We start from the raw sequence: 13,751 nt of genomic DNA, 5'->3' as shown, positions 1-13,751 counted from the left end.
GTGAACACCGTAGAAATTAATTATTCATGCCTAGAGTGTATTATACGTTTTTACAACTTAAAGCTTGAGATTTTTCTATAACAGGCTGTGACATCTTTTGCATCTCAGTGTAACTGTAACCGTATCATAGAGATGTTCCGAGTGGAACTAAACTTTGTGTTGGCTGCTTCAGTTTGTAATTGAACCCCACTTCATTTTGGCTGCTCACCTTCAGTGCTGTCACGTATGTGAGTTAAGTGTAATTATTGAAGGTTTTGAGCATAGTCCACAGTGTGATTTTTGTAGAGGGGTTATCTTATTTCAGATTGAAAAGTTATGAAAACCCACTGAAAACACTTGACACAACCAAATGGCCACTTCACTGGCAGTGAGAAATCCTCAAATTTCAAAATATTAGTTAAAATAGTAGGGTTATCTATCCTTTTTCTACTGTGTGTGTATCAGGTGAAAAAGATAGAGACTAGAACACTAGATGGTGTGATTACAAGATGGGGACCGGATGGACAGAAGAAGAGCATCACTTCTAGGTGTGCTGAACTAGACAAGGAGGTATGTATAACCTTTTACATTTGTCCAGGTAAAACAGATTCCACATGTGTTACAGGTGTCCCATGTGTTACAGGTGTCATCATATAGGTGTTACAGGTGTCATGATAAGGTGTCCCATGCCTTGCTGGTGTCATATAGGTGTTACATGTGTCCCATGTCTTACAGGTGTCATGATAAGGTGCCACATGTGTTACAAGTGTCATGATACAGGTGTCTCATGTGTTGCATGTGTTACATGTGTCGTGATAAGGTGTGTCATGATAAGGTGCCACCTGTGTTACAAGTGTCATGATACAGGTGTCCCATGTGTTACAGGTGGCACATGTGTTACAGGTGTCATGATAAGGTGTTACAGGTGTCATGATACAGGTGCCCCATGTGTTACAGATGTCATATATATTTTCCCAATGTGGTACATGTGTCATATAGGTGTCCCATGTGTTACAGGTGTTATGATAAGGTGTTTCATGTGTTATATATAGGTGTTAAGGTGTCAAATGTGTTACAGGTGTCATGATAAGGTGCCACATGTGTTACAAGTGTCATGATACAGGTGTTCAGTGTGTTACAGGTGTCATGATACAGGTGTCTAATCTGTTGCAGGTGTCCCATGTGTTACAAGGGTTGTGATAAGGTGTCCCATGTGTTACATGTGTCATGATAAGGTGATACAGGTGTCCCATTTGGTACAGGAGTCATGATGCAGGTGTCTCATGTGTTACAGGTGTCATGATACATGTGTCCCATGTGGTACAGGAATCATGATACCGGTGTCCCATGTGGTACAGGTGTCCCATGTGGTACAGGAGTCATCATACATGTGTCCCATGTGTTACAGGAATCATGATACAGGTGTCCCATGTGTTACAGATGTCATGATACAGGTGTCCCATGTGGTACAGGTGTTGTTACATGTGTCCGATGTGTTACAAGAGTCATGATACATGTGTCCCATGTGTTGCAGGAGTCATGATAAGGTGTCCCATGTGTTACAGGAGTCATGATACATGTGTCCCATGTGTTGCACTGGGGTGTCCCATGTGTTACAGGAGTCATGATACGTGTGTCCCATGTGTTGCAGGTGTCCCATGTGTTACAGGAGTCATGATACATGTGTCCCATGTGTTGCAGGAGTCATGATACAGGTGTTGCAGGAGTCATGATACATGTGTCCCATGTGTTGCAGGAGTCATGATAAGGTGTCCCAGGTGTGTGTGGTGCAGGTGTCCCATGTGTCCCATGTGTTGCAGGAGTCATGATACATGTGTCCCATGTGTTGCAGGAGTCATGATAAGGTGTCCCATATGTTACAGGTGTCCCATGTGTTGCAGGAGTCATGATACTGGTGTCCCATGTGTTACAGGAGTCATGATACTGGTGTCCCATGTGTTACACAGGTGTCCCCAGAGTCATGATACTGGTGTCCCATGTGTTGCAGGAGTCATGATACAGGTGTCCCATGTGTTGCAGGAGTCATGATACAGGTGTCCCATGTGTTGCAGGAGTCATGATACTGGTGTCCCATGTGTTACAGGAGTCATGATACTGGTGTCCCATGTGTTGCAGGAGTCATGATACAGGTGTCCCATGTGTTGCAGGAGTCATGATACAGGTGTCCCATGTGTTGCAGGAGTGTCCCATGTGATACAGGTGTCCCATGTGTTGCAGGAGTCATGATACAGGTGTCCCATGTGTTGCAGGAGTCATGATGTCCCTGTCCCATGTGTTGCAGGAGTCATGATACTGGTGTCATTACTGGTGTCCCATGTGTTGCAGGAGTCATGATACAGGTGTCCCATGTGTTACAAGAGTCATGATACTGGTGTCCCATGTGTTACAAGAGTCATGATACAGGTGTCCCATGTGTTACAGGAGTCATGATACAGGTGTCCCATGTGTTACAGGTGTCCCATGTGTTACAGGTGCCTCATGTGTTACAGGTGTCCCATGTGTTACAGGTGTCATGAAAACTTGTGCCCCCCTTGTACCTTATCTGCCCCTTGAGGTTTAGGGCAGAATGCGTCCCCAGTACCTTCAAATGTGACCCCTTGATGGTTCTCGGCCCCCCAGTACCTTAGAATGTGATGCATGTCATGTTACACTTGTCAGTGAAGGTTTGCAACACCAATTGAAATGTCCGTGTAAACTCATCTGTGTCTGTTGTAGATGGTGACTGCACTGGGAGTGTCCAAGGCTGTTCTGGACAACGTGATTTTCTGTCACCAAGAGGAGTCCAACTGGTAAGCTTGTTTCTATGCATACCCTCAGACCTTTGTTTTGTGGTAGGAAGAACCAAGATCTGAGTTGAGTGAGTGAGTATGGTATTACGCCGCTTTTAGCAATATTCCAGCAATATCACGTCAGGGGACACCAGAAATGGGCTTCACATATTGTACCTATGTGGGGAATCGAACACAGGTCTTTGGTGTGATGAGGCAACACTTTAACCACTAGGCTACACCTCCGCCCCACATCTGATTTGAAGACTTTGAAAGAAACTGTAGCTGATTCACCAGCTATTTCTTAGAATCCTTTCATTCCATGCTTATAGAATATGCGCTTTTGCCATGTGAATACTACTCGAACACTTCATCAAGATATGAATGAGATGTCAGTATCTACTGACCTGTTCAAACTATGAGTATGTAAGAGCTAGAGCATGGATGAGTGTTACAGTAGACAGATGTGTCAGCAATGATGTTGTAGCAGGGCGTGGTGTCATCCCACACATGACATCCTTACCTTGTCAGCTTGCTGACGGGGTTAACCTCTTTGGTCATGTGGACAAGGCGTCCGGCTTCTGATCAGAAGGTCCGTGGTTCGAATCCCAGCACGGGACTCGGAAATTTTATGGCCGCTACATTGGCGCCCAACTTGGGGGCTGAGCACGTTCATATCAAATTTGAGCAAAATAAGTCTCAGTACCCAACTATGCGGCTCGGGACGTGCCTTCTGTTGATGGGGGAGTATGTAGCAGGGCGTGGAGTCATCCCACGGATGACATCCTTACCTTATCAGCTTGCTGACGGGGTTAACCTCTTTGGTCATGTGGACAAGGCGTCTGACTCCGGAATAGCAGGTTCGTGGTTCGAATCCCAGTACGGGACTCGGAAATTTTATGGCCGCTACATTGTCATGGCAACTGCTTCTGTCCAGGCCGCTGTGTGAGGGGAGAGCCCTGAAGGAGAAGTTTGATGCCATCTTTGCCTCGACCAGATACACCAAGGTGCTGGATACCATCCGGAAACTCAAGCAAGAGCAGGTCAGTTTTACATGGTATTTTCTGTCCATGTTAGTTGTTGGTTGTCTCTCCAGAAGGATTAGGAGGAGCATTTGTTCTGTTGGCCTATGCTACATAGTTGATCCATCCAGTAGCTTTACTGTGGTAAGTGATCGTTTGGTTTGCCAAGTATGAAATCTGGAATCGTTTTCCTATCTGATCAACTAGGTGGCCTGTTGTGGTGGTCGTCATTTTGGAGCTGTGATCTGAGTTGATGTGACATTTTCTTAAAGTTATATGACACATCTTCTACACAGAGGGGCGCTATAATCATGCCAGGAAAAGTATTTTGAATGTGGCAAGGGCTAGTGGATACTCTTGCTTTAAGGGAATGCGTGTAACCATGGTAACCAGGCTGATAGTGTTTGGACAGAGTGGAGAGTCGTAGTTACAACCACTGGTCTTCCTCATCCAGAAATGTCCGTCATATGAAGCTTAACTGTTACCACCCAGCCTCTCACTCTGACTGCCCATCAACACAACCTCTCAGCAGCCCACTCACTCATTTACTTAATCCATGACTCTCCATTTCACTGACTGCGATGTGTTCACAGGACGGCCACATCAAGCTCTACAAACAGGACCTGAAGTACCTAAAGGAGCATAAGGACAAGGCGACTGAGGTAGGACAGGGTAGGGAGGCGTTAGGTTGGGTCAGTGTAACAGCCTCGAACAGTTCTTCCCTTGGGAAGTAATAGCCATGGCCAGTTATTCCCCATCCCCTGGCAGATCTGTCAACAGTATGAAATAGGTGGGGAAGGGGCGGGGCAGTGTGAAGAGGTGCTGCAGCTGTTGTGAAAACATGTCTCCTATATGTGTTACAGCTGTAGTGAAAACATGCCCTCTCCGTGTGTTACAGCTGTAGTGAAACATTTCCCCTCCATGTATTACAGCTGTAGTAAAAACATTTCCCCTCCATGTGTTACAGCTTTAGTGAAAACATGTCTCCTCCATGTGTTACAGCTGTAGTGAAACATTTCCCCTCCATGTATTACAGCTGTAGTGAAAACATGCCCCCTCTATGTGTTACAGCTGTAGTGACCTCTATGTGTTACAGCTGTAGTGAAAACATGCCCCCTCCATGTGTTACAGCTTTAGTGAAAACATGTCCCCTCCGTGTTTTTCAGCTGTAGTGAAAACATGTCCCCTCCGTGTGTTACAGCTGTAGTGAAAACATGCCCCCTCCATGTGTTACAGCTTTAGTGAAAACATGTCCCCTCCGTGTTTTTCAGCTGTAGTGAAAACATGTCCCCTCCGTGTGTTACAGCTGTAGTGAAAACATGTCCCATCCATGTGTTACAGCTGTAGTAAAAACATGTCCCCTCCATGTGTTACAGCTGTAGAGAAAACATGTCCCCTCCGTGTGTTACAGCTGTAGTGAAAACATGCCCCCTCCATGTGTTACAGCTTTAGTGAAAACATGTCCCCTCCGTGTTTTCAGCTGTAGTGAAAACATGTCCCCTCCGTGTGTTACAGCTGTAGTGAAAACATGTCCCATCCATGTGTTACAGCTGTAGTGAAAACATGTCCCCTCCATGTGTTACAGCTGTAGTGAAAACATGTCCCCTCCGTGTGTTACAGCTGTAGTGAAAACGTCCCCTCCGTATGTTACAGCTGTAGTGAAAACATGTCCCCTCCATGTGTTACAGCTGTAGTGAAAACATGTCCCATCCATGTGTTACAGCTGTAGTGAAAACATGTCCCCCTCCATGTGTTACAGCTGTAGTGAAAACATGTCCCCTCCATGTGTTACAGCTGTAGTGAAAACATGCCCCTCCATGTGTTACAGCTGTTGTGAAAACATGCCCCCTCCATGTGTTACAGCTGTTGTGAAAACATGCCCCCTCCATGTGTTACAGCTGTAGTGAAAACATCCCCTCCATGTGTTACAGCTGTGGTGAAAACATGCCCCTCCATGTGTTACAGCTGTAGTGAAAACATGCCCCTCCATGTGTTACAGCTGTAGTGAAAACATGCCCCTCCATGTGTACAGCTGTTACATGCTGTTACAGCTGTTACAGTGAAAACATGTCCCCCTCCATGTGTTACAGCTGTTGTGAAAACATGCCCCCTCCATGTGTTACAGCTGTTGTGAAAACATGCCCCCTCCATGTGTTACAGCTGTTGTGAAAACATGCCCCCTCCATGTGTTACAGCTGTTGTGAAAACATGTCCCCTCCATGTGTTACAGCTGCAATCCAACCTGGAGGAACTCAACATCAAGTCTGTAGCTTCCAAGGAGTCTGTAGCAAAGATTACTGAGCAGCTTGTTCCTATAGAGGTCAGTACAGCCTTCGGATCAGTACACATCATGACAGATAGATTATAGTGTAAAGAACAATCCTTGATGTCAGAAGCCTCACTCCTGAACTGTTATATTTTGAGGTTGGGTAGTTTTCCAGTGTTTTCACTGGTTATATGGTGACTAAATTGCATTTATTGTCCTACTGCGTGACTTGGTTGACAACGCAAGAGACAACTATTGGGATTTGAAGTGCTTCCGTCCTTCACCAGTCCTTTATACACATGTTGTACATGTTGTGTCTCTTCAGGCAAGTGAAATTGTTTGAAATAATCCAGTAGTGAATGGGTACCCAGTAGGATGAGTGACTATTAATCTTCTGGCACCAAACTTACAGGTTGGGTTGTTGTTGTCAAAACTAGTTTCCAAGCCACTGTATTTAAGTTGAGTATTGCTGACTGGGTTATTACGTACAAAACTTGCTCACTTTGCCAGTTTATTGTGGATACATGTAACAGGTTTAGGCTGTAGGTCATTCCTGATCAAAATTTCACAGTCAGGCAATACATGATGATCAGATCAGTTGTAAGGAGTATACATTCATATTCATTTTCTCCTTTGTTTCAGGAGCGTCTTGATAAAATACAACAGAATGCAAATGAGATATTCAAAGTGAAGACTAAAATTGGTATGTTTAGATTTGTGAACTTGATAAATGGAAGTAAGATAAACATGCATGCATGAGTTGGGTTTTACGCCGCTTTTAGCAATATTCCAGCAATATCACGGCGGGGGACACCAGAAATAGGCTTCACACATTGTACCCATGTAGGGAATCGAAGCGCATGACGAGTGAACGCTTTAACCACTAGGCTACCCCACCGCTCCAGTTAGATAAACAAGTGGAATAATCTGAAGTTGATGTTCTCAAAGCAGAACCAAAATGTTTTCAATTAGACATGATTTTATGTATATGATGTTTGCTCTGCTGCAGAGAAGCTGGAGAGTGAGAAGGGCCAACTGGAGAAAAATATCCAGGAACTCCAGGACAACATTGAACATGAATTTCAAGGTAAGTAGTATGTATAGTGTCACACTGAATGTGATTTCTTGGGTGAATAGTATCTGTATCAGGACTATGAACACAAGATGCAAATTTTGTATTAGCTTTACCAGCACATTGATCATAAGTTCCATGGAAAGTAGTATCTGTCACAGCACAATGAAAATAAGTACTAGGGCAAGTAATATGAATATAAGTATTGAATATAATTTCAAGGGAAACTAGTATCTTTCCAGTTCATATTAGGGACCATTCATAATTTATGGCTAAGGGGTGTTTTTTTTTTGTTTGTTTGGGTTTGTGTGTGTGTGTGCATGCTCGCGTCCGCATCTATCTGTGTGTGTGTGTTATCACCCATTTTGTTCTGGGGAGGTAAGGGGTCATCAAGTTTGTACACATGTACTGGGGGAGAGGGAGGAGTCAATTACTAATTACTTGTACATTAATTTTAGGTTTGAGGGTTCATTCATATTGTACATGCTTCTCCATAAAAATCATCATCACCCCTCTAGCCATTAATTATGAACACTCCCTCAGCTCTCTCAAAGCAAGAGCATCAGCAAATTGAACAAGTTTCACTGCTTTTAGGGTCAGTAGTATCTCTACATATCTATGTGTGTCTATCCATCTGTCTGTGAGTGAGAGTGAATATCGGGCAAGTGAAATTAGTTAAAGCCACCCCTATGACACTTGTTGATCCTGGCCAAGTTGTACAGTGTGTGTTGTGTGCCGCAGGGCCCACAGAGGAACTGAAGCGAGTCATGGAGGACTTTGAGGACAAGCTTCAGGAGAGGAAGGACACAGTGCAGCAGGTGAGGACACGGAGGACAACGCATGGGAAAGACTGGTCCACTTGTCTCTTGAGTAGTAGTCAGAGCTTCTCATAGAACTGGCCTTATATTCTTTCGATAGGTGACAACTTCTGAGCTTTTTAATAGAAGATTTGTTCGATTCAAATATCCTCAAATATGTCAGGACACTTTATGTTGACAATGATGGTGTTATCATCATGGTGTATGTTGTGATGGTGCAGATGGAGCGACGGAAGGAGGAGCTGTCAACATCGGCGGATAAACTTGGCCGAGAGAAGTCACAGCTGCAGCTGGAGGTGGGCAAGCTGCAGCAGGAGGCTCAGGTGAGTCGGTGTCTCACAGGGGAGACAGCAAAGTATGGCCTCAGAGAGGCCCAAAGTAGTCCCACAAGGAAACAAATTGCACAGGTGGTGAGAGATTTTGTCTCGTATCATATTTACTCATTTCGAAGTCTCGCTGACTTGGTTGACACATGTCATCGGTTCCCAATTGCATAGATCGATGCTCATGCTGTTGATCACTGGATTGTTTGGCCCAGACTCGATTATTTACAGAACGCCACCATATAGCTGGAATATTGCTGAGCACGGCGTAAAAACTAAACGCCACCATATAGCTGGAATATTGCTGAGTCCGCCTGAAGCCGGAAGGTCGCAGGAGTAAAACTAAACTTACTCATTTCGATTTGTCAGTACCATGCCCATTTCACTTAGTAAAGGACATGGAAGACTTCGACCTCTCCTCAAGTAGGAAACTGATATGCTGTGTCTCAACTCACATGAAACAATAGTAGACCAAACCCACTGACTTCCAAGTGATCCTCCTGCCAGGTCAAGTGATACCTCCTCTCAACTCCCAACTTCTCTCACTCTGAATGACATTTCTGTAATGGCATGTTTGTTGACACAGATGTTGTTAATCGTTTTGAATGTATTCTTCTTTATCAGACTCACAAACAGAATATTGAGAAGCGGGATGAGCTGATCCGTACCCTGGCTGTCCAGTATGTGTTTGAAGGTGAGATTGGTCAGCAGGGCTAGTTTACAGGATTATGTGCAATCGGCTGAACCAGTGCTTTACTCACACCTCTTTCACTCCCAGCACATATCACAGTACACAATTAATGCCATAAATCTTTCATACAGGTATCATGAACAACCAACACAAGAACCTAGAAATGCAACATATTATGCTTGACATAAACGACCATAAACAGTGATTTTGGCAAAGTTGCCCCTAAGACTAAACTGTTTGTACACTGAATATTTGGAACTATTGTTTTACACCAAATATTATCTCAATGTTTTATGATAATATGGTAGTGCCTGACGATGCTTCTTTGAGTAATTGGTTCAGTTTTTTTTTTTTGTCTGCAGGGTTTGAGAGAGGGCAAATCTCCGACGAGAAATATAAGTCGTTCTTTGAAAATGTCAGAACCAAACTGGAGGGAATGGTTGCCGACACTCGGGACTTGAAGGTGAGTAACATTTGTTGCCATGGTAATGTAGCTCAATAGACATGTAGCCTCTAACCTACAACCTGTTTATGAAGCTTGTTTGTTTGGTTCTCAGTGTTGAAGGTGATGAAAAGTGTAACTGACCAGAATGTATCACTGCAGCACTACAGAAATTTCAGTATGACTAAACAGTTGCAAACAAGCACAGTGCCAGCATTAGACCAGAGTGCCAGCATTACACCAGAGTGCCATTATTAGACCAGAGTGCCAGAATTAGACCAGTGTGCCAATGTTAGACCAAAGTGCCATTATTACTAGTAGACCAGTTTCAGCGTTTACCAGAGTGCCAGTATTAAATCAGAGTGCCAGCATTAGACCAGAGTGCCAGTATTAAATCAGAGTGCCAGCATTAGACCAGAGTGCCAGCATTAGACAAGATTATCCATATTAGACCAGAGTGCCAGCATTAGACCAAAATGCCTGCATTAGACCAGAGTACCAGTATTAGACCAGGGTGCCAGCATTAGACCAGAAAGCCAGTATTAGATCAGAGTGCAAGTATTAGATCAGAGTGCCAGCATTAGACCAGATTACCCATATTACTTATATTAGACCAGAGTGCCAATTACACCAGAGTGCCAGCACTAGACCAGATTAATAATATTAGACCAGACCATATTAGACCCCATAGTAGACCATATTACCCATAGTAGACCAGAGTGCCAGCATTAGACCAGAGTGCCAGCATTAGACCAGAGTGAGGTAACTAGGTATTGACATGCTCCAGTAAATGTAGTTATCAAGTAGATACAACTTGTGAGTGTTCCCTGCAGACGAGGTATGAAGATAAGGAGGCCTCCGTTCAGAAGAAGATGGATGACCTGCGGGACAGCAAGACCAAGCTGGAGCAGAGTGAGCGGATCAAGAAAGACCTCATGGTAAATATGGTGACAGAATGCATGGTCATAGTGTGAGTGAGTATAGTTTTACGCCGCTTTTAGCAATATTCCTACAACGTCACAGCGGGGAACACCAAAATGGGCTTCACACATTGTACCCATGTGGGGAATCAAAACCGGGTCTTCGGTGTGGCGAGCAAACGCTTTAACCGCAAGGCTACCCCACCTTAGAGCGACCTCATGGTCAGTGTAGTGACAGAGGGGCACAGAGTCAGTCACTGTCAGTGTTTACCTTTTCTGTCATGTGGACGAGGCATCTGACCTCGATTCAGAAAATATGTGGGATTACACATACATACATTGCTCTGGATAGATCTCATGTCAAAAATCCTAGCATAGCACACACATATGAATTTTCAACCAAGAAAGAATTTGAAACAATATGGTACATTTATAGAGTGAGTGAGTAAGTTTAGATTTACGCCCCACTCAGCAATATTCCAATATATGGTGGCGGTCTGTAAATAATCGAGTCTGGACCATACAATCCAGTGATCAACAGCATGAGCATCGATCTGCGCAATTGGGAACCGATGACATGTGTCAACCAAGTCAGTGAGCCTTACCACCCAATGCCATTAGTCGCCTCTTACGACAAGCAGGGGTTACTGAAGATCAATATTCTAACCCGGACCTTCACGGGTCAGTACATCTATAGAAGGCAGACATGAATTACAGAGACATGGTGCATGACACCTTAGAAGAAATCATACTGAATATTCTGTGATGAATATACAGAATCGTAAATTGTTAGCATTTAAGAGTTCATTACATTAAACTAAGGTAATGTATTTGAACTGAGTGACTGGAGAACAATGAGACTGTGTGACATGACCTTGTTGTGTGGTATTTCTCCAGACCAAGAACTTGAATGAGATCCGACAGATTAACCAGAAGTTGAGCCACATGGAGGCATCGGCCGGCAGACTTGACCAACTGACCAGAGACCTGAAGGGAGCGGTAAGTGTCGAATGTTGTTGAAGGGAGCGGTAAGTGTAGAATGTTGTTGAAGGGAGCGGTAAGTGTAGAATGTTGTTGAAGGGAGCGGTAAGTGTAGAATGTTGTTGAAGGGAGAGCGGTAAGTGTAGAATGTTGTTGAAGGGAGCGGTAAGTGTAGAATGTTGTTGAAGGGAGCGGTAAGTGTCGAATGTTGTTGAAGGGAGCGGTAAGTGTAGAATGTTGTTGAAGGGAGCGGTAAGTGTCGAATGTTGAAGGGAGCGGTAAGTGTAGCATGTTGTTGAAGGGAGCGGTAAGTGTAGCATGTTGTTGAAGGGAGCGGTAAGTGTAGAATGTTGTTGAAGGGAGCGGTAAGTGTAGAATGTTGTTGAAGGGAGCGGTAAGTGTAGAATGTTGTTGAAGGGAGCGGTAAGTGTAGAATGTTGTTGAAGGAGCCCGGTAAGTGTCGAATGTTGAATGTAAGTGTCGAATGTTGTTGAAGGGAGGCGGTAAGTGTAGCATGTTGTTGAAGGGAGCGGTAAGTGTAGCATGTTGTTGAAGGGAGCGTAAGTGTCGAATGTTGTTGAAGGGAGGCGGTAAGTGTCGAATGTTGTTGAAGGGGAGCGTAAGTGTAGAATGTTGTTGAAGGGAGCGGTAAGTGTAGAATGTTGTTGAAGGGAGCGGTAAGTGTAGATTGTTGTTGAAGGGAGCGGTAAGTGTAGAATGTTGTTGAAGGGAAGCGGTAAGTGTAGAATGTTGTTGAAGGGAGCGGTAAGTGTCGAATGTTGTTGAAGGGAGCGGTAAGTGTCGAATGTTGTTGAAGGGAGCGGTAAGTGTAGAATGTTGTTGAAGGGAGCCGTAAGTGTAGAATGTTGTTGAAGGAGCGGTAAGTGTAGAATGTTGTTGTTGAAGGGGGAGCGGTAAGTGTAGAATGTTGTTGAAGGGAGCGGTAAGTGTAGAATGTTGTTGAAGGGAGCGGTAAGTGTAGAATGTTGTTGAAGGGAGCGGTAAGTGTAGAATGTTGTTGAAGGGAGCGTGTAAGTGTAGAATGTTGTTGAAGGGAGCGGTAAGTGTAGCATGTTGTTGAAGGGAGCGGTAAGTGTAGAATGTTGTTGAAGGGAGCGGTAAGTGTAGAATGTTGTTGAAGGGAGCGGTAAGTGTAGAATGTTGTTGAAGGGAGCGGTAAGTGTAGAATGTTGTTGAAGTTCACTAGGTGTGTCAGTTAGTGGTCCAAGTACACTAAGCTATTCATCGTCATTTGTTTGTATGCTCACTTGCACCAGCTGAGGTACAGGTAAGCTGCGTATCTGCGTAAATTACGCAAATATTTCTATTGAGTACAAGTACACTTGAATTTTTGTAAATACTCAATAAATTTGATTTTACATGCGTACACACAAAAATGTCAAATCTTAGCTTGTGTACCAGTGGATAAATAAAGTAACTGAGGTAGATTGAGAGGCTCTATTTCAGGACATGAACGTGGCAACTTGCAGTCTTTCTTATCGATCTTTCTCATTTTACAGATCAATGTAAATAGCCAATGTGTAAACCAACATTTAAATTGTATTACAGTCATCCCTCGCAATAACGCTCTTCGCGATACCGCGGATTCGGTTAAACCGCGGGGTAATCCGTGGCTCCCACAAAAAAAAGTTGCCCAGTGATCACACATATTCACGTGATCGAAAATAGCACATCAACAAATCCGCTGTTGAGCTCTGGTTAATCACGTAGTAAACTAGTGAAATTCAGTGCGGATTGCAATAACAGTGTTTATCGTATATATCCATGTTTTTTCAGATGCTTAAAACATGCAGTGTCTTTTTCAATAATAATTGATGAACAGCGAAACATCATAATAATTTTATCATAAAGACATGTCGATTATCAGCCGAGTACCTACAACCTTTTGCTATGATGCAACACACCGCGTAATTGCGCGGGTATACACAGCCATCCGAGAATGTATGATTTCAGAAAACACATTTTATTTGATTAAATTCAATCCCATTTTCATTCATTAAAACTGTTTACAATAACAACGGAGAAACCGTAGTGAAATGGCATTACCTCATTCCATACAACACCCGCTTACCACATTCGTGAGGGTCCGTTTTTCGCGCCTACCGCGAGAGCACCAATTTCACATTTTTCTCAGCAACCACGAACAGATTACAGCCTTGTCATCCATTGACCCTAAGACCCGCATTATTGACTCGTTGAAGTCATATTTGACAATTAATTGCCAACATTTTGTTTTTACAATCAAAGTGGCACATACCGCGGGAAGTCAGCGGTGACTTGTCAAACTGTCTCCTACGTAAAATGTATCCAGCCAGGTAACCCAAAGTGCTTAGCAATGCTTATTATTATGTTAAATATGTTCGTAGAAAACATGCATTATACTTATACGATAGCAATATATAAGATCTCTGTTAAAATAACTGCTTG

The 13,751-nt window shown here is 43.7% G+C and overlaps 1 protein-coding gene across 4 annotated transcripts in view; it reads left to right on the top strand.

The window, feature by feature from the left end:
* The window catches only part of LOC124266222 (DNA repair protein RAD50-like), a 132,378-nt gene that overhangs the window by 5,057 nt on the left and 113,570 nt on the right, over nucleotides 1-13,751 (top strand). For 2 of the 4 annotated variants that reach the window (XM_046701033.1, XM_046701035.1), the window contains exons 5-17: nucleotides 445-549; nucleotides 2,716-2,789; nucleotides 3,706-3,811; nucleotides 4,384-4,452; nucleotides 6,021-6,110; nucleotides 6,699-6,759; nucleotides 7,066-7,143; nucleotides 7,870-7,946; nucleotides 8,168-8,269; nucleotides 8,894-8,963; nucleotides 9,323-9,423; nucleotides 10,236-10,340; nucleotides 11,220-11,321. In XM_046701033.1, the coding sequence (XP_046556989.1) occupies nucleotides 445-549; nucleotides 2,716-2,789; nucleotides 3,706-3,811; nucleotides 4,384-4,452; nucleotides 6,021-6,110; nucleotides 6,699-6,759; nucleotides 7,066-7,143; nucleotides 7,870-7,946; nucleotides 8,168-8,269; nucleotides 8,894-8,963; nucleotides 9,323-9,423; nucleotides 10,236-10,340; nucleotides 11,220-11,321 (1,140 nt within the window). The remainder of the gene's footprint in view (nucleotides 1-444; nucleotides 550-2,715; nucleotides 2,790-3,705; nucleotides 3,812-4,383; nucleotides 4,453-6,020; nucleotides 6,111-6,698; nucleotides 6,760-7,065; nucleotides 7,144-7,869; nucleotides 7,947-8,167; nucleotides 8,270-8,893; nucleotides 8,964-9,322; nucleotides 9,424-10,235; nucleotides 10,341-11,219; nucleotides 11,322-13,751) is intronic. The other 2 variants (XM_046701032.1, XM_046701034.1) reach the window with 1 other exon arrangement.

This window comes from Haliotis rubra, unplaced genomic scaffold (genome assembly GCF_003918875.1).
Source record: "Haliotis rubra isolate DU_JTF1 unplaced genomic scaffold, ASM391887v1 Scf124, whole genome shotgun sequence".
Lineage (NCBI taxonomy): Eukaryota > Metazoa > Mollusca > Gastropoda > Lepetellida > Haliotidae > Haliotis > Haliotis rubra.
The sequence above is the reverse complement of the archived record's forward strand: the minus strand, read 5'-3'. Positions and strand labels throughout refer to the sequence as shown.